We start from the raw sequence: 23,452 nt of genomic DNA on the forward strand, positions 1-23,452 counted from the left end.
TTTTGTGTCTCTAAGCTATATTAGCCCTCCCTTCAAACCTAATTTCCTCACCTCCTGCCTGAGTAAAAACCAAAACAGAAGCATTCATTTATCTCCCAATAGGATGGCAAGATCAGTTTGGAATGAAGCTGGTTCCCACCTGATGCCCTCAATCCAAGAATAAGGGGGCTTTTTCTGTCGGGAGGTATTATTTTCACTAGGAGAGAATGGACATGAGACATTTTGTGAACTGGGAAGCCACATCTGTTCAGTATAAGGTATTACTGCTCCTCACTTCAGGCCTCACTCTGGAGGCTAGGGGGGCTGTTGGGAGGAAAGAACTGTTGCTAAGAACCATCTGATTCCTCAACCTTAGCGGCCCAAGTTTCTTGGGCTCTGTGGGATTCAGGTGATTTGGGGGTAGGGGACATCAGTGTGTAAGTGACATCTAGAAATCCAACTGGAGATATTCCAGCACCAAGCCCTTCACCGTGGCTAGAAAGTCCAGGGTTCTGGGTAGTTGAAGGTGCACTGTGTCAGTGACCCTGGCTGGTCCTTCAGCCTGTTGCATCCATGGGTAAAATCCGCTGATACTGATTTCATCACCATCCCTGATGCAACATTCAATGAAACAGCTGAGACTGTGAGGTTGGGTGTGGGAGTGGAGGGTGGCCCAAATCTGGGACTGTCCCCACCCCAGTGGAGGGTCCCAGGACAATCTGGACGTCAGAATGAGGCCATGGATGACCACACAGATGGCTCCCGAAGCCTTTCCAAGAGGTTGACCCTTTTTCTCTGAGAAACTTACCCTCGACAGAGGTCTCCGTTCCCTTAGGACTATTCAAAACTGCCCAATGAAATTTTTGATTCAAATGTGACTCTGTGGTAAATCCACCCTTGGGATAAAACATTTCTAGCCTCAGAGAAGTTATCTTAGTTTGAGTGAGAAATGGTTTGCCTTCTGAGAAAGATATGCATGAAATAAGGAAATTGGGGGTAGGGTAGGGGAGCTCACCTCACTTTTGTATGTCTTCCATGCTTTTCCCACCTCTAGTCCCCATTCTGGGAGCTGTTTAGGATAGGAGATGGAAGGTGAAAAGGAGGAAGAGGAGGAAGTGGAACCCTGGGGGATAGGATGAGAGGGACAAGGGTGAGTTGGAAGCACGGGGCTTTGTTTCACTTCCTGGTGCTTTAGGAGTTGGGTAGGAAGCAAGATTGGTGGGGTGACTGTGGGACTGTTGTGTGACAGGAACTATTTCCAGGACTATATCTGACCTGGAGCTGCAAGGAGACCTTGACGTCAGCAAGACCTCAACCGTTATGCAAATTATATTGACAAGACACTCCCAAGCAGGCCTTTCCAGTTGGATGCCTGGACACCAAATCCAGTAGAAGTTTCCCCAGGTGGTTAGTAATGATGGCTTCTATCCAACTCTCACTTTACACCAAATACTTGGTTTAAGCACTTTTCATGTACTAACCCATTTAATTTTCACAACAGCACAATGAGATGGGTACAAACGAGGAAACTGAGGTGCAAAGATAAGTAATTTACCTAAGATCACTATTAAGTGGCCAGAATTACCACATAGACTTCAGATACTGCATTCTCATTCTATTATATTGGACGCTGTGAGGGGACACTACACATCTTAATAAAGTAGCTCTTTTAGCCTGATGTTGCTGGTATCTCAGGCCTTGTAATTCTCACTGTTAAGTCTTAAAAAATTTTTTTTGGCTACACTGGGTCTTAGTTCTGGCAAGGATCTTTGATCCTTGAGGCATGCAAACTCTTAAGTGGCAGCATAAGGGATCTTGGGATTCCCTGACCGGGGAACAAACCCAGGCCCCTGCATTGGGAGCACAGAGTCTTGGCCACTGGATCACCAGGGAAATCCCTGTTAAGTCTTTCTTAATTTGAGACCTAAGTATGGAAATTTCTCAAAGTGTAGGAACTGTCCCTATTACTCAGCACATATATTCTTTACGAGATTTTAAATCTAGGGACCTCTGAAGTCAGGTCAGTTTGAGAAACCCTCTTGAGTTAAATGTTTTTCTCTTGGTCTATGACCTCTAAGCCTAGAATCCTGACTCAGAGAATCCTGAATCAGAGGGGTTCTAGACTTAGAGGTCTAGACCGAGAGAGAAACATGTTTAACTCAGAGGGTCTCTCAAACTGATCTGATTTCAGAGGTCCCTAGATGGTGACTTCCCTTGTAGCTCAGTCGGTAAACAATCTGCCTGCAACGCAGGAGACTGGGTTTGATTCCTTGGCTGGGAAGATCCCCTGGAGAAGGAAATGGCAACCCACTCCAGTATTCTTGCCTGGAGAATTGCATGGACAGTGAAACCTGGAAGGCTACAGTCAATGAGGTGGCAAGAGTCGGACAGGACTTAGCGACTAAACCACCACCACCACATTGAGATGCTTTAAAACTGTATTCTCTATGAGGAATCCCATCAACGCGGCCCTTTATGTGGCCTTTAGAAACTGGACTAAAATACCCTACAGACATCTAACATTCTGGATCTATTCCAAAGCAGTTCAAGCTCAGACTTATACCCCAAGAATCCCTGAGTAAGTGTTGACACTAAATCTGTTAAGTCTGGGGAAGGCAAATGTCTCAATTTGCAGTGTCCTGCCCCCTGAGGAATAATGTCCAGCTCCACGAGCTAGGGGAATTTTATAGCTTAAGGGTCCTGTTCCCTGGAAATATTACCGGCGACTCTGGGGAGGGAATAATCACAGATGGGAGTTTCAGATGGTTGCCTTTAGAATCGCAGAAGATGCAGCTACTTGAGCCGTGTTAGGAGGCTGCCTCCCGCTTCCTTTTTTCTCTCCCATGCCTGAAAATGATAGGAAATGCCGGCAAGTTTCAGGAGTAACAGGGTCGGAGGTGGCGAAGTGCTCACAAGAGTGCCACGGGGAGAGGGGGTGGACTGGGCCACACTGGGAATATCCAGCAATCGATTCCCAGTGCTTTGCTTTGGGCCCCTCTTACTCTAGTCTGGAGCTATACAGAGCTTGAAAGTTCGGGCTCCAAGCCTGGGGCTTTCTAATTTCTTTTAAAGGCGGCTTAAATAAGAGAAAGGTTACTCTAACACCACCGAACAGGGACAAGGTTCTGACTCCGTTTGTCCCTATCCGCGCCCCGTAGGTCTTGTTTTGCTCAGCTCGCGCATCACACGTCTTCTCGCGGGTCCGGCTGTACCTGGCTGCTCTCGATTGGCTGAGGTAAGCCTTTCGCCCTTCCTAATTGGAAGCTGCGACTGGGAGTGCACGCCCTTTCCGTCGTAGAGTTTGGTTGAACCTGAGGCGCGGGGGAGAAGTGGGGAAACTGGAATTTCCCGCGGAGCTGCCGGCGCTTGCTCTCCCCCTACTCGTTTTAATTCCACGCGCTCCAAAATATCCGCCATGGAGAAATCTTGGTAATGACCTAATCCCCTTAAGCATCCCAGGAACACATCTGACCCCTGCCCTAATCCCTCCCCTCCCCGCCGCCGAGGGAGAATTATGGGTAATTGATTTTTCTGGTTCCCCCAGAGAATTCTGGGTAACTAGTTATTTCCTTCACGTCCCCCTACCCCCCGCCCCAACAGTGGGTAACTGGCCAGTCTTATTTTCACCTAGCGAATCCTGGGTAGCATTGCAGAGGATTCTGGGAAACTGACTTACCTTGTTCTGCCCTTTCAACCGTCTACCCCTATCCCTAATTCTGGGAAACAAGCACTTTACCCCCCTCTACCTAACCCCTACCCCCCCAGTTGCTGTTCCTGCCATTGATGGTTCAGGGATGAACCAGGCAAGTGAGCAGCCCTGAAGGAGGGTGAAAAGGAAGTCAGGGATTAAGTTAACTAGTGGGGTGCCGGGAGTTCAGAGTACCTTAGAGGAGAAGAGCAAGGGACAACACCTTCTCCCACCTCTACCCGAGTGCCCATTCCCTTCCTGCTTGTTTCATCCCCTTGTATTTTACATCTTCTACCGTCCTGCCAGTAAAACCTAGAACACACTCAATACAAGTACCTGGGCCTACCCGTGACTCAGCTGCCTCTTTCCCTTTGCAGGTCAGGATGTGCATTCTAGGTCCACTGATGTCCTGCTGAAGGTTGGGTCAGGCATCCAAAGGGGCTGTGGCAAGGGAGGGTGTGTGACACGGGTCAGTCTGCTGCTATCGTCATCATCACCATCATGAACTTCGAGGGTCTGGACCCTGGACTGGCAGAGTATGCCCCGGCCATGCATTCTGCCCTGGATCCTGTCCTGGATGCCCACCTGAACCCGAGTCTGCTACAGAACGTGGAGCTGGACCCGGAGGGAGTGGCCCTAGAGGCTCTTCCAGTCCAGGAGTCAGTGCACATAATGGAAGGTGTCTACTCTGAGTTGCACAGTGTGGTGGCTGAAGTGGGTGTGCCTGTCTCCGTCTCCCACTTTGACTTGCACGAGGAGATGCTGTGGGTGGGAAGCCATGGGGTAAGAACTGTACCCCTTTGAAAGGGCTGAAAGGAGATTTTGGGGGTCTCTTACCTGGTTTTAGGCCAAGAACAACTGCTTTGCAGGGAGCCAGAACTGAGTTGAGGTGATGGAATTAGCTGGGTCTCTAAAGCAAGCCAAGAGGAGGGGAAGGGGAGGGAGAAGGAGGGCGTCATAGAATGCAGAGATGGATTACATAGGTGTTCTTATTCAGAGGGTATCCCACTTCTTCCACAGTTTGTCCATTCCATGCTCTGATTAATCTTGATAACTGTACCCATTCAGTTAGTCTATAGCCATCTGAATACACTCTCTAATGCTCTTCCTCTGTTTTCCATTTTTATAATTATGGGATGTTTTCTTTTTGACCATGTCAGCCGCTTTGTGGGATCTTAGTACCCCTGACCAGAGATCAAACCCAGGCCTGGGCAGTGAAAGCATGGAGTCCTAACCACTAGACAGACAGGGAATTCCCTAATTACAGAATGTTTAACTCCTGTTTCTGCACATATTACATGGAATCATTCTGTCTTTGGCTGCCTTGAATCTCTCTGGGAGCAGTTATCATTGTTAATTTCTAAAAATGTATCCATATTGCCAATATGCTCAGGAGCCCAAAGATTTTGTAAGAAATAACATGGTGTCTATGGTTTATTAATTTACCTTCCATAGGGTGTGAATTGTTTTTCTGTTGGAAAGAGTGAATTTTTTGGTAATACATTCATTTCAGTAGGCAGTGTCTACTACTAGACTAGGCTTGGGGAATAAAGCTTAATAAAACATATCTTTGCCCTCAAGGAGGTCACAGGACAGTGAGGGAAAAAAATCCAAGTATATGGGATATGAACTTAATAAATGCCATTGTGAAAATACAAACTGGATGTTGGTGAGCAAAGAAGAGAATTAGAGGATCTCCAGAAGGAAATGACACCTGAGCTCAGTCTTGAGAGATGCGTAGGAGCCAGATGGAGAAGAGGGGGAAATTCCATTTTGGCAAAAGCAATGGAATAAGCAATGATTCCCAAGCTAGTACACAGCTTGGTGATTGCACAGTGCAGGAACTACAAGCAGGTAGGGTTTACTGAAATGGAAGATGAAGCTGAAGAGTTAGACTTTTCTTCAGCCAGTGTTTTTGAGCACCTTTTAGGTGCCAGACCTTGTTCTGAAATCTAGGTTTTGAATAAGCATTTTAAAAGGCAACAGAAATATATTTATGACATATCCTTAAGAAAAATAGAATCCCTAAGGAAAGTACTGTGGAGTTAGGAGGTTGAGGTATTGAAGGATGTGAGGTATTGCTGTTTTAGATATATAGTCAAGGGAAGGGCTTTCCAATAAAGTCACACTTGAGACCTGGATGCAGGCCAGGATGTCCATTCTAATCTCCCTGGAAGGAAGGGAAGGAACCATGTATTTGTCTGTGGGAGGACATTCTAGAAAGCCTTATAAGCTCTGTTAAAAGAGCCTGGACTTGATTCTTTAGTCCACTAAAGGTTTTTATCCAGAATGACGAGGTCCAGTTTGCATCTTAGGTGGAGTGCTTAGGTAGCAGTATGGAGTTTGATTTAAGGAGGATGGGACAGGACTCCGTGAGGTCAGTGCACAGAATTTTGTAGTAGTTCACCTAAAATGTGATGAAGGCCTGAATGAAGCACTGTAGAGATTTATACATCAGAACATATTTGGGAAGTATTTAGGAAGTTAAATGAAATTTAAGTTGACTACCAGTGACTTATTCCACTGGGTAGATCATGGTACCATAGGGAATACAGTTAAGAAGAATTGAAATGGGGGAAAATGGTGAGTTTGATTTAGGATGTCATGAGTTTGCGTTCTCATGGAATAGCTAAAGAGAGGCATGTGGTAGGTATTTGGATGTACAAGTCTGAAGCTTGAGGCAATGGTCTGGGCTAGGGGAAAAAAATCAGGATTCATCTGGTTTAAGCTGAACGTTTAAACCTTGAGAGTGGGTAAAATTATCTAGGAAGACAAGTAGAGTGAGAAGATGGTGGGCTTGGAATAGTCACGTTTCAAGAGTGGTCATAAGGGTTGCACATAAGGAGAAGATATGAGATAAGAGTCAGGAGAGAAACCAGGAGTGGATGATGTCATAGGAGCCAAGGGTGGCACGAGTTTCAGTCTCTCTGTTCCAGCCTGTGACCCATAGTACACATTTCCCAGATGGCTTGTAGAGATGAGGACTTGACTGTGGGACACAAGACTGCCACCTGGCCAGTGGAGGATTGGACCTATGTCCCTAACCTTCTGAGTACTGTTCTAACCAACTGAGCCATTACCTATTCAGCAGGGTCATTGTGAGGATAAAATGAGGTAGAGTTTATAAAAGTACTTTGTAAAGTATTAAATGAACGTAAGATAGTATTCTCAGTGTTTTTATCATAACACATAAATATCTTTATATTTAAAGATACTGTATCATATCATATAAGATTGGTGCCCAGCTTTATGCCTTAGTCACTGCTAGCCAGAAAGGCCAGGCAAGAATGGAGGAAAAACTGAGCAATGTCTAGTTCTCTGATTTGTATCTGGGATTAGCCTTGCCTCTTCACTCAGGTTGTCTCTCATCTTTTTGTCCACTGCAGGGCCATGCCACATCATTTTTTGGCCCAACTTTGGAGCGCTACTCATCATTTCAGGTCAATGGCAGTGATGACATCCGCCAGATCCAGAGCCTGGAGAATGGCATCCTTTTTCTTACCAAGAACAACCTCAAGTATATGGCCCGAGGGGGCCTCATTATATTTGATTACCTGTAAGTGGCTTCTTACCTCTGGACTGGGGAAGGGGATCCCTCACAGAGTGGGAAGGGTAAAGGATTGGAAACTTTGGCAACTCTGGCCCCTGAGCTTTTCATCTCCCACAGGCTGGATGAGAGTGAAGACATGCACAGCCTGTTGCTGACAGACAGCAGCACTCTGCTCATTGGTGGGCTGCAGAACCACATACTAGAGATTGACCTGAACACTGTCCAGGAGACTCAGAAGGTGCAAGCGGGACGCAGGCAGGGCCTGAGGTTATTGGGGGCAGTATAAACTGGAAATGCCTATGATGTGCATGTGACCTTTCTGTTCCTTTGGTCTGTGGGAAGAATCATTCTCATGGTTTCTCCCGCTTCCCTCACAGTATGCAGTTGAGACACCTGGAGTCACTATCATGAGACAGACGAATCGCTTCTTCTTCTGTGGCCACACATCTGGCAAAGTGAATGACTAAGTTCCATTTTTCCTCCCACCTTGGGGCTCTGTTTCACCAGATATGTGATTGGGCTCTGTCTTTTACTCAATTCTGGGGCTCAGTAGTTGGGGAGGTGGGTGGAGTGAATTGAGTTCCTACTCAGCCGTTATACTATGAGATTATCTTTGAGCCTGATATTTTCAGTGGTAAATGGTGTATCTTAGAGGCAAAGGGTAAGCGAGTTCTCTTTGGGGTCCCTTCCAGCTCTTGGCTTCTCTTTTTGCTTTTTGTGTGCTTTAATTGCCTATATTGTGGCGCTAGAACCTGCCTGCCAGTGCAGGAGACATAAGAGATGTGGGTTCGATCCCTGGGTCAGGAAGATCCCCTGGATGAGGGCATGGTAGCCCACGCCAGTATTCTTGCCTGGAGAATCCCATGGACAGAGGAGCCTGGCAGGCTGTAGTCCATAGGGTTACAAAGAGTTGGGCATAACTGCAGTGACTTAGCGCACACACATTGTAGAGCCTTAGTTCTTTTGGCAGGAACCTCACAGGGTTAGGTAGATAGTGGGTCCTATTCCTGATAACAGTGTTGGCAGATAACGAAGATCTCTCTTCTTCAGGTTTCTCTGCGAGATCTCCGTACTTTTAAGGTGGAACATGAATTTGATGCCTTCTCAGGGAGCCTGTCGGATTTTGATGTGCATGGCAACCTGCTGGCCACCTGTGGCTTCTCCAGCCGCCTTACTGGTCTTGCCTGTGACCGTTTCCTCAAAGTTTATGATCTACGCATGATGCGTGCCATCACACCACTTCAGGTTCACGTGGATCCTGCCTTCTTACGCTTCATCCCTACATATACTTCTCGTCTTGCTATCATCTCCCAGTCAGGTATGAAGGGGATATAGGATGGGATAAGAGTCGATGAGTGAAAAAGGGGGTCTAGGAGCGAGAAGGAGTGTACTCCCTGAAATTTCTTTGCTGGGGAAAAAGTAACCTTTCTAAGGGGTCTCAGGGTCTCACTTAGGTTTGGTAAGAGATGAGAGCTTTTTTCTCCCTGGATGTGAAGAACACATATGCAAAAAATACAGGTAGAGCAGGCAGACAACTAGAGAACTGGCCTCCAGTGGGTAGCAAACCTCCTTGTGATTTACAGGAGGCACCAGATGGTGTTTCCTCTTATCTCTAGGCATGGATTTGGGGCCCATCTTTTCTTGATACCAGGGGAAGAGGGTAGGAAGGGCATAACAAGATGGCTCCCTTTCACCTTCCAGGGCTCAGTGGGCTTCCTCCTCCCTCCTAGGGCAGTGCCAGTTTTGTGAGCCCACAGGCCTGGCCAACCCAGCAGACATCTTTCATGTGAATCCTGTGGGACCTCTGCTGATGACGTTTGACGTGTCAGCCAGCAAGCAGGCCCTCGCTTTTGGGGATTCTGAGGGCTGCGTGCACCTCTGGACTGATTCCCCTGAGCCTTCCTTCAACCCGTACTCCCGTGAGACCGAGTTTGCTTTGCCCTGTCTCGTGGACTCACTGCCGCCTCTGGACTGGAGCCAGGACCTACTGCCTCTTTCCCTCATCCCTGTCCCGCTCACCGCTGACACGCTTCTCTCTGATTGGCCTGCTGCCAACTCTGCTCCAGCTCCCAGGTTGTACCTCACATCTGGGCCAAAAGGAGGGAGGGGGAAAGGGCCAAGATACCAGGAGTCTCGGCAAGCCCTGTTATTATTCTACTTCTTTCCTGGTTTCTGTCTACTCTTAGTATTTTTATTTTCTGGTCCCTTGGGGATTGGGAATTGGATGGGCAGACACCACAGCCTTCAAGCCCTAGAACTATACTACATTATAGGCGAGCACCCCCTGTGGATGCAGAGATTCTGCGCACCATGAAGAAGGTGGGCTTCATTGGCTATGCACCCAATCCCCGCACCAGGCTGCGAAATCAGGTTTGTTCAGAGGGGAGAGGGTCAGCCCCCGCCCCAGCCCACTGGTGTTTCTCCTTTGTCTTTAGTAATTCTCCCTAGTTTTTGTTTTCAGTTGGTCAACAAAGGGTTTTTGTTTTTTTTTCAACAAAGGTTTTTGAAGCCTACTGAATTGAAGGTATTATACTAGGTGTTAGGGTTCAGATACATAGAAGATAGGGTCCTTGCTCTTTAGAAGTTTAGTATTTGGTTGTTGAAGATAAGACCTATCCATGGCAGAAGTTATTTATGCGCTATCATTAAATGCTAAAGGAATGTTAGAAGCAGTCACTGCCAGAGCTGTTTAGAGAAAAAAGGGTATTCTGGGCTAGACTGGTCAGAAAGGGCATATTCCACGAGGTGGATGTTGAGCTGGAAGGATGAAAGACGGGTAAGTAGACAGTAACGGGAGCCTTTCAGGATGAGAGAAGGGTGTAAGTAGAGGTCTCAGGAGGTCTAACTGACAGGGACCATGTTGGACCGGCTGTTAGTATTGGGAATCAATGAGAAATGAAGCTTGGAAAGGGCCCAGTTGTGAAACCTTGTGCGTACCAGTGTACAGCGGAAGTGATGCACCAAAAAGGCCGTGCTGGGGGGTTAGCTCGGTGGCGGTGTGCTGGACTGAGTGGATGGGGCTGGGGGACCCACTGTGGAAGCATCGGCATTGTCCAGCTGCGATGAGGTAGGGTGATGGCAGTGGGAATGAAAAGGCAGCAGTGGATGCTGAAAACCCCATGGAATTATTAGGTTCGGGATTTGGTGATTGCTTCAGTGTTGGAATAAAAGGTAGGAGGGACCAAAGATCATTATACATCCAACAAGGGTACCTCTTTTTAAAAACCCTAGATTCCTTACCGACTCAAGGAGTCTGACAGTGAATTTGACAGCTTCAGCCAGGTCACTGAGTCACCAATAGGGCGGGAAGAGGAGCCACATCTCCACATGGTCTCTAAGAAGTACCGCAAGGTGCTGGGGGATACCAAGGAAGGGGCCCTCTGGGATGTGGGGACAGGTTCCTGGGAAAGGGGGTCATTGGAGAAAGGATTGAAGAAGCCTTTGCCTATCACTCTGGACTTGGGAAGGGTCTGGGAGAAGGTCACGGTTACTGCAAAGATTTAGGGGGCTCTGAGGACATCTTCATCTTGCTCAGACTGTTTCTGCCTCAGGTGACCATCAAATACTCCAAGCTAGGGCTGGAGGACTTCGACTTCAAGCACTACAATAAGACGCTGTTTGCTGGATTGGAGCCCCACATCCCCAATGCCTACTGTAACTGCATGATCCAGGTAAGACTGGGTATTCCCACGACTGGAAGATGGCTACTGCTTTTCTTCTTCTCTCTGGGCCCCTGAACCCCTCTTTTTCCAGGTCTCCCTAACCAAGTGGCCAAGTCCACTTTAGTCTCCTCTACCATTCTTTCTTGCCCCGCAGCCTGCACGTCCCCCGCGAGCTCTGCTTCAGTGGACTCGTGCTTTGTGTTCTCCGCCATCTCTTAGCCTTCCCGCCGCACTTTCTCCCTGTGCCAGTTGTCCGCATCAGATCTCCTGCTCTTCCCTCCAGGTGCTCTATTTCCTGGAGCCTGTGCGTTGTCTAATCCAGAACCACCTTTGCCAAAAGGAGTTCTGCCTGGCCTGCGAGCTGGGCTTCCTCTTCCACATGTTGGACCTCTCCCGAGGCGACCCCTGTCAGGTCAGTACCTGGAAACCTGGGACAGTAAAACGGGAAAGGAGGGGGATAGTAGGCAGGGTCATCACTCTTGCCAGTAATCACAGAAGAGGAAATAACCCTTTTCCACCAACATACTTCCTGGATTCCAGGGCAGTAATTTTCTTCGAGCATTCCGCACCATTCCTGAGGCCTCAGCCCTTGGTCTGATTTTGGCTGACTCAGATGAGGCTTCAGGCAAGGGCAACCTGGCCAGGCTCATTCAGAGGTGGAACCGCTTCATTCTCACGCAACTTCATCAAGATTTGCAGGAGCTGGAAGTACCCCAGGCTTACCGAGGCGCTGGAGGCAGGTATGGAAAGGTTAAAGCCACCATGGCAGGCCCCTCTGTGACTAAAAGGGTGTCCTGACTCCCTCAGTGTGCACATCTTGCCCTGTCCACTCTTAGCAGCTTTTGCTCATCGGGGGACTCTGTCATTGGGCAGCTGTTCAGCTGTGAGATGGAAAACTGCAGCCTCTGCCGCTGTGGCAGTGAGACCGTGCGAGCCTCATCCACACTGCTCTTCACGCTCTCTTACCCTGAGGGTAGCAACAGTGGTATACCCTGCAGCTGGGGTGGGGGGTGCTCCCCCAGGTGTCCTGAAACATCAAGGAGAAGGGTGTTGGGGGGCTCACGGTGGGGATAGGGAGGACCTGGAGTGAAGCATCCAGTTTCCCCTCAGATAAAACCGGGAAGAACTGTGACTTTGCTCAGGTGTTGAAGCGAAGCATCTGCCTGGAGCAGAATACACAGGCCTGGTGTGACAACTGTGAAAAGTACCAGCCCACGGTGAGTGGGTGCTTGCCCTGGGCCAGAGTCCTGCCACATGGGGGACTCAGCTGTGGTCTCATCCAGGACAGACTAAGTCAGCACCGCCATCTAGAGAGCTCTAGTGGGTGGGAAGAACCCCAGCTGGAGGAAGCAGATCCAGGCCTAAACTGTTCCTGTCCAGGTTTCTTTCCCTGTGGGCCTCCTGCCATTCCTTGTTTGTTTCATTCTCTCAGATCCAGACCCGCAACATCCGCCATCTGCCAGATATTCTTGTCATCAACTGTGAGGTGAACAGTTTGAAAGAAGCTGATTTCTGGAGGATGCAGGCTGAGGTCAGGACTTAGGTTGGAAATAGGGCTCTAGGAGAACTTTTTAGTTTTCTCCCTCTTTTAACCTCCATATGTTTTCTCCTTGTGTGCAGGTTGCCTTCAAGATGGCAATAAAGAAGCATAGTGGGGAAATCTCCAAGAATAAGGAGTTTGCTCTGGCTGATTGGTAGGTATTGTCTGTAGAGTGGTCAAAGGATTGAACTACCCAGTGGCCCCTCTTGTCACTGATCAGATCTCCTTACAACAAATTTCCAATTCTCCTGTCCTGATAGGAAGGAACTAGGCAGTCCAGAGGGCATGCTGATGTGTCCCTCCATTGAGGAGTTGAAGAATGTCTGGCTTCCTTTCTCCATTCAAATGAAGATGACCAAGAACAAAGGGCTGGATGTTTGCAATTGGACTGATGGGGATGAGATGCAGGTTGTTGAAAAACTGGGAAGAGGAGGGGGAATAAGGGAAAGAAGGTTGGGAAATTCCCTGGTGGTCCAGTGGTTAGGACTCAGTGCTCTCACTGCCGGGGCCCTGGGTTCAATTCCCTGGTCAGGGAACTAAAATCCCATAAGCCTTGCGGCACGACCAAAAACCAGAAGGGAGAGATGGGACAGAAGCAGGGCAAGGGAAAGGTGGAACTTAGTATAGGGGGAAAAAGAGAATAAGGCCTAGTATTCACCAGCTATGGGCTTTTCTAGAGTGACTCAGTTCAGTGCTGGGAGTCATAGTTGGGCTAGGATGGAAAGAACCCACCCTGGTCTCCTATCCCCATCCCCCAAGCTCCCTGTCCTCTATCCCCATTCCCCTTCCTCCCCACCCTTAAACTTAGCTTAGCAGCCTGGGTACCCCCCTCACAGTGGGGCCCAGCCAGGGCAGAGGAGGAGCATGGTGTCTATGTGTATGACCTGATGGCAACTGTGGTACACATCCTGGACTCACGCACAGGGGGCAGCCTGGTGGCTCACATCAAAGTTGGAGAGACCTACCACCAGCGCAAGGAGGTGAGTGAGGTAATACAGGGCAGGGATATTCCTGGTGGTGGCCACAGGGGAATCCCAGTTCTGTCCTTATCCTGAGTCTGAGCCAGAATGCTCTAGCCATCTCTTTGGCATCCTCTGTCTCTCCACAGGGTGTTACCCACCAGCAGTGGTATCTCTTCAACGACTTTCTCATTGAACCTATCGATAAGGTTAGTTGTAACACATTCCATTCCCCCTTGCATCTCCCCTTTCCCTGGCATCCTCATCCTCAGTACCCAAGAGAATGTCAGGCAGATTCAGGAGGGAGGGATGGGTCCTCAATAGTAAAAAGCATTAGCAAAGCTAAATATAGCACCTGAGTCCTGTCTTCTCTCTGACTTGGGATAAAGGGGAAGAAAGGTGTATATGCCGACCATTACGTGCTTTTTCTTTTATAGCATGAAGCTGTGCAGTTTGACATGAATTGGAAAGTGCCTGCTATCCTTTATTACATCAAAAGGAATCTTAATTCCAAATACAACCTGAACAGTAAGTAGTATAGCATAGACCCAAGGGTGTGAGCAATAAGATTCATCTTCAGGAAGAGATCTGGAAAACAGCTTATTAGGATTGGCAACCAGTGTTAATATTTTCAGGGACAGTAGAGTGTTTCTGCTCATCAGGCCTTAAATTTAGAAGCTGGGGATCCTGAGGGTGTAATGGGAAGAGGTGATGAAGGGTGATATCTGAAAATGGCTAAAGTTGATTTTGAGCTTATCTCCAAGTAAGGATCTCTTCTTTTGTGTGTGTGTGGTAATAAACTATATTATTCTGGACTTTCTTTTTTCTTTTTTTTTAATTCTGGATTTTCTACAGTAAAGTCCAAAGTGAAAATCTCACTCCTTTCTGTTTTTTTTTTTTCTTTAGCATATTTCTTGATAATTTTCTGATTTGACCTGTTCGTTGCCCTGTTCTGTTCATCAGACATGATCTTTTTAGTCACATCCTTCGATTATTGGGATCACAGTGTAGACCCAGTCTGTAGTCAGCCACTCTGGTTTCCCTCCCCTGGTCACTTCCCTCTCCACAGCCATCTGTCTTCTGGATTCTCCCCTCCAGTTAAGAATCCTATTGAGGCAAATGTTCTGCTGGCTGAAGCCTCATTAGCACGGAAGCAGCGGAAAACACATACTACTTTTATTCCCCTGATGCTGAATGAGATGCCACAGGTTGGGGACTTGGTGGGCCTGGACGCTGAGTTTGTCACCCTTAATGAGGTAACCAAGACCAAAAGAGTGGGGTGTTAGGACATAACTCTGGGGATATCAGGAGTCACAAGCATTTCTCTGGTTTCCTTATGAACTCTTATATAGGAAGAAGCAGAGCTGCGCAGCGATGGCACCAAGTCTACCATCAAGCCAAGCCAGATGTCAGTGGCGAGGATTACCTGTGTTAGGGGCCAGGGACCCAATGAGGGTATCCCCTTCATTGATGACTACATCTCTACCCAGGAGCAGGTATTAGGATGTGAATGTGCAAATGTGACAGACCCTGTGCTTTTACAGAAGGCCCTAGAACCTGGGGACAAATGGCAGGGAGAACTGTGCATTTAGCTTCTTGTGTGACTTGACCTTTTCTGTATCCCTAGGTGGTGGATTACTTGACTCAGTACTCAGGGATAAAGCCAGGAGACCTTGACGCCAAGATTTCCTCTAAGCACCTCACAACTCTAAAGTCTACCTACTTAAAGCTTCGTTTTCTCATAGACATTGGAGTCAAGTTTGTGGGTCATGGTCTCCAAAAGGACTTCCGGGTCATCAACCTCATGGTTCGTGCAGGGCTCTTTTAAGAGTCTTTCTTTGTGTGGGCTCCCCAGGGTATACATTGTGTTTTGGGAAAATGGGAAATTATGGATCCCCTGCGTTCAGTCTCCCACTCTTATCCCTGGCAGGTGCCCAAGGACCAAGTCCTTGACACTGTTTATCTATTTCACATGCCCCGGAAACGAATGATTTCCCTGCGATTCCTTGCTTGGTACTTTCTAGGTGAGTTCCTCTGCCTTGTACATCCTTGTTTGCAGCAAGGGCATGAAAATGTCCGAGAGGCCAGGGGGAATAGGGATAACCCTGAATTACTGGTGAGAGTTACAGGTGGATTTAATTAGCTTCAGTATTCCTTTTGTGCACTAGGGATGGTGTTTGGCTCTTTCCCTTAAGGGAAGTCAGGGATTTTTTGTTGTTTATTGATAGTGGGGATGTAAGTAGAGGACATGTTCTTACCTTCCTTTGCTAGGTCCCAAACTATTCCACCTCTGCTTCCCCTAGACCTGAAGATTCAAGGGGAGACCCATGACAGTATTGAGGATGCCCGCACAGCCCTTCAGCTTTACCGAAAGTATCTGGAGCTAAGCAAAAATGGCACTGAACCTGAGTCCTTCCACAAAGTTCTCAAGGGCCTTTACGAGAAAGGTCGAAAGATGGACTGGAAGGTGCCTGAGCCTGAGGGCCAGACAAGTCCCAAGAGTAAGGCCTGGGATGGGACAGGGGAAACTGGTCTGGGTGGGTTGTGAAGATTATAGCCACCATAATAAGAACAATGAAAGTGAAAGTGAAGTCGTTCAGTCATGTCCGACTCATTTCAATCCCATGGACTGTAGCCTGCCAGGCTCCTCTGTCCATGGGATTCTCAGGCAAGAATACTAGAGTGGATTGCCATTTTTTTCCTTTGCCAAATAAGAACAATGGTTATGTTAACACAGTACCACCCTAGCCTTCTGTTTGTAATAGAAAGCACTTAACGGTTTACAAAGCACTTATTCCTTATTCAGTGAAATCAGAAATCAGTTTTATTGTTGAAGCTCTCTATTGGTCCTAACCTTCTCTTTCCCAATTCCAAAAAGTTTGGGGGAGGTCCATACCTTCTTTTATCCTGCCTTGTTCCTTCATAGGAAGTGTCCGGGTGCTTTTTCTCCTGACTCGCCTTAGGAGTCACTGCTCTTGGTTTTGTCTCTGACAGGTGCAGCTGTCTTCTCTTCAGTGCTGGCACTCTGACCTCACGCTCTCCCAACGAACAGCTCCCTCCCTTTAGTGTTCTGTGCCCCAGAACTGGGAGATGAGCTCCCAAGTTGGCTATACCCTGTCTACTTCCAGAACTGGACTTGCTCAGGGTCTACAGATGGTGCTATTAATAGAACTGGAATGCAGCAGGATTGTTGCAAAAGGTCTAGGAGCCAGGTTACTTTTTCATCTTTTGCAAAATAGTGGGCCAGAAACAGCCTAGAATTGACCCAGATGGAAAGTAATTCATGTTCTTAATAATTATCCTGGGTAATTAATACACAGGTAAAGAAGCTCCTGGAACCAAAACACTCAGTTCCTACTGAAGTCCTGGACACTGATAGGATACAACAGTAACTCAAGACCTAGCCTAAGTCTGGCTGCTTGAGGGTTGCCCAGAGGGGCCAACATATAGAGTCTGGTGGTCCCAGCAAACCAGTGTTGCCAACATCATCATTGCCAAAAGGGCCTTTGGGTCCTAGACAAAGCTTGGCTGCTGGCTTCACTCCTGCTGACAGCTGAGAAACATTTGTCTTCCATCCACTCTCCTGTCCCAAGTTTTGTTTTCTTGCTATTTTTTTAAAATTCTGTTTTAAATTGCATGTTTTGTAAAATAAAAACAAAAATATTATTGAGTGTCATCTATTTCATTAGAAATATCTGCACGTGGGGTTCTCTGACTTCAGCCTCCTCTCCTTTGTTGGCTTTTTATTGGGTTGGCCAAGAAATTCCTTCAGCTTTTGAGTAAAAATAAAGGACACATTTTTCATTTTCACCAATAACTTGGTTGAACAGCATATCCACCATTTTGTTTCACTACCTTCTGCCATTTTTCAAGCAACTCCATAATTCCATTTTCCCAAAACTTTTCATCTTTTTGAGCAAAGAACTGTTCCAGGTGCCTTGTACAGTCTTTCAGAGAATTGAAATTTTTTTCACTAAGAGAATTTTGTGAAGACCAAAATTAATGGAAATCCGAAGGTGCAATGTCTGGTGAGTACAACAGACGCATTGGAACTTCCCAGCCAAGCTGGAACAGTTTTTGCCTGGTCATCAAAGCCTTGCATTATCCTAATGGAAGACTATGTTTTTTCTGTTAATTCAGGATACTTCATTGAGTGCTGCTGTCAGTTGGTCTAACTGGGAGCAGTACTTGTTGGAATTGTTTGGTTTTCTGGAAGGAGCTCATAATAGAGAACTCCCCATCCCACACAACTTCACCTTCTTTGTATACACCAGCCTTTGGTGTAGTTGGTGGTGATTCATTTTGCTTGTGCTATGATCTTTTTTGTGTCACGTTATTGTACAGTATTCACTTTTCATTGCTCATCACAATTTGTTGTAAAAACAAGGGTTTGGAACTTCCCTCGTGGTCCAGAGGGTAAGACTGTGCTCCCACTGCAAGGGCGCAGGTTCGATCCCTGGCCAGGGAAGTTCTGCATGCCTCCAAGTGTGGCCAAAATAAAGAAATACTGAATGTTTTCGTTAGGGTTAGTAGAGAATCACATGTGGAAATACAGCCAAGAAGGTGATGTTTTGTTGTTGTTGTTGTTTTTTCCACTTAACACATGTGGAAACCAAACAACAGAACATAACCAAGCTGGTGCAAATTATTTTCAATGTCTGATTTGGATTCTGTTAAAAAATCTTCACTGATTTGGATATTTTGAGTTTGTCAGCTGTCTTCCCTCGCGGTATAACATTGATTGTTCTCAATGTCTTGATTGATTGCTATCAACCTCAACTGGCCTACCCAACTGTGGAGCATCCTCCAGCAAGAAGTCTCCAGCCGAGATCTTTGCAAACCACTTTTGACACATTTCATCAATCACAGCGCCTTCTCCATACACAACACACATCTTTTTGCATTTCAGTTGCATTTTTTTCTTTCTTGAAATAATAAAGCAATATGCCAAAAATGTTGCTTTTTTCTTTCATCTTAAATAGTAAAATGGCTACACAAAAATGAACCAATTTTGCTAAGCTAAGTATTTTTAGTGCATGCTGATATGACAGCTGTCACACTACAATCTAACAAAATTGCTTCGAATGAACTAAGCAGGAAATGGCAACCCACTCCAGTACTCTTGCCTAGAAAATCCCATGGATGGAGGAGCCTGGTGCAGGCTACTGCCCATAGGGTCACAAAGAGTCGGACACGACTAAGCAACTTCACTTTCACGCACTACTACAGACATCTTACATGAAAAAAACCAAAGGAACTCTTTTGGAAACCCAATATTACAACTGGAAAAAAACTAAGTCAAAGTCTCACCCAGAAATGAAGATAAAATTCTCAAGTCCAAAATTCAGGATATTGAAGAAGTATGTCATTCCTGGGCAGTTGGCCTTTGGTGTCGCTGCCTAGAACCCTAGGGTCGGATTCTTTTAAGAGGTACAGTATGGTTTCCCCGTTTTGTGTAAAATGTGAGTTGGAGAAACTGACAAACTACAGGTCCCAGGAACCATAAAACCTGTAGCTACTAACAAAGTATCAGAGTGGTGATGTGGTGCTTCCTGGGAGATGTAGTTTCCCGGGTATTAAAACCAGGGATTCTCACTGGCTAGCCGCAGACCTTTCTTTTAGAAGGTCCGAGCCCACCTAGATTGGCGTGTGTGAGCCTGACCGCCTCCGCGCACGACGTCAGGTTCTGACCCTGCTTCAAGCCACTCCTATTCTTCGGCTGACCTCTGATGGTCACGTGGAGCTCCTCGCCACGCAAGTCTGGGTCCTGCGATCCACCGGGGTCCTTGCTGTCTGGGAGCCGCTCCTAAGCTGCCTGTTCGCGCGAGAGTTCGGAGGGGCGGGTTTGGGGTCGGTCTCCGGTGTGCGACGCGTACTGTAGCGCCTCTGAGCCCTGCTTAGGAATCCACTTAGGACTCGACGAGCTGGCTCAGGCAGTCACCGGGGCACCCCGTGTCTGGAGCGCGCAGGAGCGCTCTGGAGAAGCCTGGACAGCCCCGCTCCCCCGCAGCCAGGTGCTAGGGTCGGGAGCTAAAGTGAGAGTTCGGCTGTCTTCCAGTGCCTGGGCCACGGCGGCGGCCCTGGGAGCAGAGGTGGGATGGATCCGAGTGGCACTGAGGGTCGGGGTTGGACTGGGGCGAAGGCAGTGGTGGGGTCTTTACGAAAGGGGCTGGTGCGCAAGGAGGAATAGCTTATAGGATGGAGGTGGGGATGCAGCAATCTTCGGTGCTGGGTCCAAATAGGTCCTAGTTATTGAGTGCTCTTCTCGCCAGCAAGCCACCTCGCTACCTCTTAGCGAGAATCAGCTACTCTCCTTGCCAGCAGCTCCTCTGTGCCTGTCGTCCTTGCTTAATCCCAGCCACCAACCCATGGCTGCCACATAGCCCTGTGATCCTAGGCAGCCACCGCTTAAGTAACAACATCTGAGGGCTCACCTGTCGACGTAGTATCTGGAACTAAGACCCAAGTCCCAAGCTCACTCTCTCACCCACTGCCCCGGGGCCTCCGGGACATCGAGCGCCGGAACAGAGGAGCCCCTTTGTGTCCAGGCCATTTCCTGGAAAGTAGAGTCAGATCACACTGAGGCCTTTGTAGGCTTGGGATGAGGTATGGGGAGGGGTGGTGGTGGCGGGGATTAGAGGCTGACTGGGTGTCGTGGCGGGCGGGGCGGGGCGGGGCGGGGCAGGGGAATGGAGTAGGCATCTCACACCTATGCTTCAAACCCAGGTGGAGCAACCCCATTGCGTCAAAGATGAAAGGCTGGGGTTGGCTGGCCCTGCTTCTGGGGGCCCTGTTGGGAACTGCCTGGGCCCGGAGGAGCCAGGATCTACACTGTGGAGGTAAAGGCACAGAAGAAATGGGAGGAAGCAGGGTGGGATGGGGAAGATAGAGCCTTGGAGAGGATGGGATCCAAGGCCTGGGAAAAGGATGAGTGGAAGCCCCAGGTTGATTCCTTTCTCCCCCTCTCCCCTTGCATCAGCTTGCAGGGCTCTGGTGGATGAACTTGAGTGGGAAATTGCCCAGGTGGATCCCAAGAAGACCATTCAAATGGGCTCTTTCCGAATCAATCCAGATGGCAGCCAGTCAGTGGTGGAGGTAATTTGACTGTTCCCCCAAATAGCTCACTCTAACTTTGAATGAGAACTCAACTAATGAGATATCTAAAAGATTGGGCTGTTTCATTTGGAAGAGGCTGAAGGCTTGTATCCCATACATTTGCTTCCCTGGCTCCCTAATACCCCAGAAATCCTAATACTTTGTAGAAGTTGTAGAAGTTGTTAGCAGACAGAGAACCTTTTCCATATCAGCCCCCTTTTCCATATCCTTAATCCATGTGACTTGTGTTTTCACTATGACAGTATGGTATACATACATTCATTCATTCAAAATATATATATATATATATATAGGTCTTATCTATATATTTAGGAAATTTGTTTTAGTAGAAAACAATACACACAGACAGAAAGCTGTACCTAGTGAGTATTTGGGAAATGTTAAGGTTATGATGCTTTTGAAATGCTTTAGTAGTTATCTTCAAAGCCTACACTATCTGACTGAAGCAACTTATCTATCTGACTGCATGCAACTGTCTAATGCTCTGGTTTTAAGGGCAGGTATTAGCCTCATTTTAATACCAAAAAAAAAAAAACAAACCTTACAGCCATAAGAATTAAAGAAATTCAAAGGAAGAGAACACATAGTGACCAGGGTTAATCAAAGAGGTCATTTATCTATAATTTGGAAAGATACCTATTTTATTTTTTAGGCTTGTATAATGAGGTAAAATAAGATCACATATTTGAATGGACTTTGTTCTTTAGTTGCTAAGTTGTATCTGACTCTTTGCGACCCCATGGACTGTGGCCCTCCAGGCTCCTCTGTCCATGGGATTTCCCAGGCAAGAATACTGGAGTAGGTTGCCATTTCCTTCTCCAGGGAATCTTCCCGACCCAGGGATTGAACCCAGGTCTTCTGCATTGGCAGGCAGATTCTTTACTGCTGAGCCACTAGGACTTAAGAATTACACAAATCATAATGGTTTTAAATTGGAGAAGGCTTTTTAGAGAAGGTTGATCAAGCTAGATTTCGAAGGAAAAGTAAGGGTATGAATTATTAATGTACAGAGGTAGAAGAATATGACCCAAGGCTGAGGACATTTCTAGGTGCCTTATGCTCGCTCAGAGGCCCACCTCACAGAGCTGCTAGAGGAGGTATGCGACCGGATGAAGGAGTATGGGGAACAGATCGACCCTTCCACGCACCGCAAGAACTATGTACGTGTCGTGGGCCGGAATGGAGAATCCAGTGAACTGGACCTACAGGGCATTCGAATTGATTCAGACATCAGTGGCACCCTCAAGTTCGCGGTGAGCTATGGGAATGGGTAGCTGGTTCTTGAAAATTAGGGGAGTTATTGGAGAGCCCAAGTGGAAAAGTTAGGTTCATGTCCTTCTCCTCCTCTCTGGAGGTGGAGACCAGAGGCCTCCCCTTGCTGGCTTCTCTCACTCCTTTCTCCCTCGGGTTGACAGTGTGAGAGCATTGTGGAGGAGTACGAGGATGAACTCATTGAATTCTTTTCCCGAGAGGCTGACAATGTTAAAGACAAACTTTGCAGTAAGCGAACAGGTAAGCTGCTGTCTCTTTACCTCCTGCCCTCACGTCCCTGTGGAACCTGGCACATTCTCCAGTGTGTGTCCCACTCCCTGTCCTCCAGCACCCCCCTAACACCTCCTCCTCCAGCCTAATCTATGAAGTTAGCTTCAGAGTTATTTATGGCTTAGGGACTTGGGTCGATCCTCACCATTCTCTTCCTGTCAGCTTTCAGAATTTGTGGCTCCCTCACCTGAGATACATAGGGGTGAGAGGATGATGGGAGAGTTTGTCATTTTAAAGTCTATGCTGGGGGGTGGGGGAATTCCCTGGTGGGCCAGTGGTTAGGACTCTGCACTTCCACTGCTGGGAGCATGGGTTGGATCCCTGGTCAGGAATTAAGACCCCACATGCCTCGAGGTGTGGCCAAAAAAAAAAAAAAAAAGCATATGATCTGAAAAATGGCGGTCGGTGTCTGTCAATTTGTTTTGGGGTATTTTCTTGATAGTGGCATATATCAGCGTGAGAGTGGCGTTTTCTTTGAAACTGTCATGTGCTATTTGCAGATCTATGTGACCATGCCCTGCACATATCGCATGATGAGCTGTGAACCACTGGAGCGGCTCAGACTGACAAGCTTGATGGATCACCCCCAGGAGGGGAAGAGGGTAGCAATGCCTTTTATATTATGTTTTTACTGAAATGAACTGAAAAAAATATAAAACCAAAAGTATGAACTGTGTTGTCTTTTCATGCCCAGAATTAGGCCCTTACATTAGGCTTGAAAATAGGAGATTCCAGACAGGAAGAAAAAAAGGGAAGGAAAGGAAAAGCTTTGGGAATTGTATAGTGCTAAGGTAGAAGGGCAGGAGGAGAGGGGGACAGCAGAGAATGAGATGGTAGGATGGCATCACAGACTCAATGGACATGGGTTTGGGTGAACTCCAGGAGTTGGTGATGGACAGGGAGGCCCAGTGTGCTGTGGTTTATGGGGTCACAGAGTTGGACACGACTGAGTGACTGAACTGAACTGAACTGAAGGTAGAAGGAGCCTGAACCATAATTCTTTTGTCATCAGAAGTTCCTGATGGACTAACAAACTAGATAAGCATTTATTCTGTGCTTACTCAATATAATGTGTTTAGAGTCTAATTATTGTGAGAAGAGGAAACTCTCTGCATAAGCTAGGGAACATGAATAAGTGTATAGTAGCACAGGGCTTCCCTGGTGGCTCAGCGGTAAAGAATCCACCTACAGTGCAGGAGATGTGGGTTCAATCCCTGGGTTGGGAAGATCGCCTGGAGAAGGGCATGGCAACCCACTCCAGTATTCTTGCCTGGAGAATCCCATGGACAGAGGAGCCCGGCGGGCTACAGTCCATGGGATCACAAAGAGTTGGACATGACTGAAGGGACTTAGCATGCATGCATGCATTCATGGTAGTATAGGATTCTAGAAATTAGTTGTATTCATACTGATGAA

General features: G+C 47.4%; 2 protein-coding genes across 19 annotated transcripts; both read left to right on the forward strand.

Annotated features, from left to right (window-relative positions):
- Positions 1 to 3,261: 3,261 nt before the first annotated feature.
- Positions 3,262 to 17,044, forward strand: PAN2 (poly(A) specific ribonuclease subunit PAN2). 18 transcript variants are annotated; one of them, XM_012174742.4, is made up of 26 exons: positions 3,262 to 3,408; positions 4,045 to 4,450; positions 7,054 to 7,223; positions 7,335 to 7,455; positions 7,595 to 7,672; positions 8,268 to 8,535; positions 8,948 to 9,290; positions 9,491 to 9,587; positions 10,449 to 10,568; positions 10,769 to 10,888; positions 11,163 to 11,291; positions 11,420 to 11,619; positions 11,716 to 11,852; positions 11,990 to 12,096; positions 12,312 to 12,410; positions 12,500 to 12,573; positions 12,680 to 12,827; positions 13,256 to 13,408; positions 13,528 to 13,587; positions 13,816 to 13,906; positions 14,477 to 14,634; positions 14,731 to 14,874; positions 15,006 to 15,185; positions 15,309 to 15,402; positions 15,682 to 15,879; positions 16,373 to 17,044. In XM_012174742.4, exons 2-26 carry the CDS (start codon positions 4,169 to 4,171, stop codon positions 16,405 to 16,407), a joined length of 3,606 nt encoding a protein of 1,201 aa, XP_012030132.1. In that variant the 5' UTR covers positions 3,262 to 3,408; positions 4,045 to 4,168; the 3' UTR covers positions 16,408 to 17,044. The 18 variants fall into 18 exon arrangements, with proteins under 18 accessions (XP_012030132.1, XP_004006630.1, XP_012030134.1 ...); XM_004006581.5 differs by having other exon boundaries at positions 13,256 to 13,399; XM_012174744.4 differs by having other exon boundaries at positions 11,719 to 11,852.
- Positions 17,045 to 19,219: 2,175 nt separating this feature from the next.
- Positions 19,220 to 22,703, forward strand: CNPY2 (canopy FGF signaling regulator 2). Its single transcript, XM_004006583.5, has 6 exons — positions 19,220 to 19,470; positions 20,105 to 20,217; positions 20,358 to 20,473; positions 21,544 to 21,747; positions 21,910 to 22,006; positions 22,537 to 22,703. The coding sequence occupies exons 2-6, from the start codon at positions 20,130 to 20,132 to the stop codon at positions 22,578 to 22,580; spliced, it is 549 nt and encodes a 182-aa protein (XP_004006632.1). The 5' UTR covers positions 19,220 to 19,470; positions 20,105 to 20,129; the 3' UTR covers positions 22,581 to 22,703.
- Positions 22,704 to 23,452: the final 749 nt, after the last annotated feature.

This window comes from Ovis aries, chromosome 3 (assembly GCF_016772045.2).
Source record: "Ovis aries strain OAR_USU_Benz2616 breed Rambouillet chromosome 3, ARS-UI_Ramb_v3.0, whole genome shotgun sequence".
Lineage (NCBI taxonomy): Eukaryota > Metazoa > Chordata > Mammalia > Artiodactyla > Bovidae > Ovis > Ovis aries.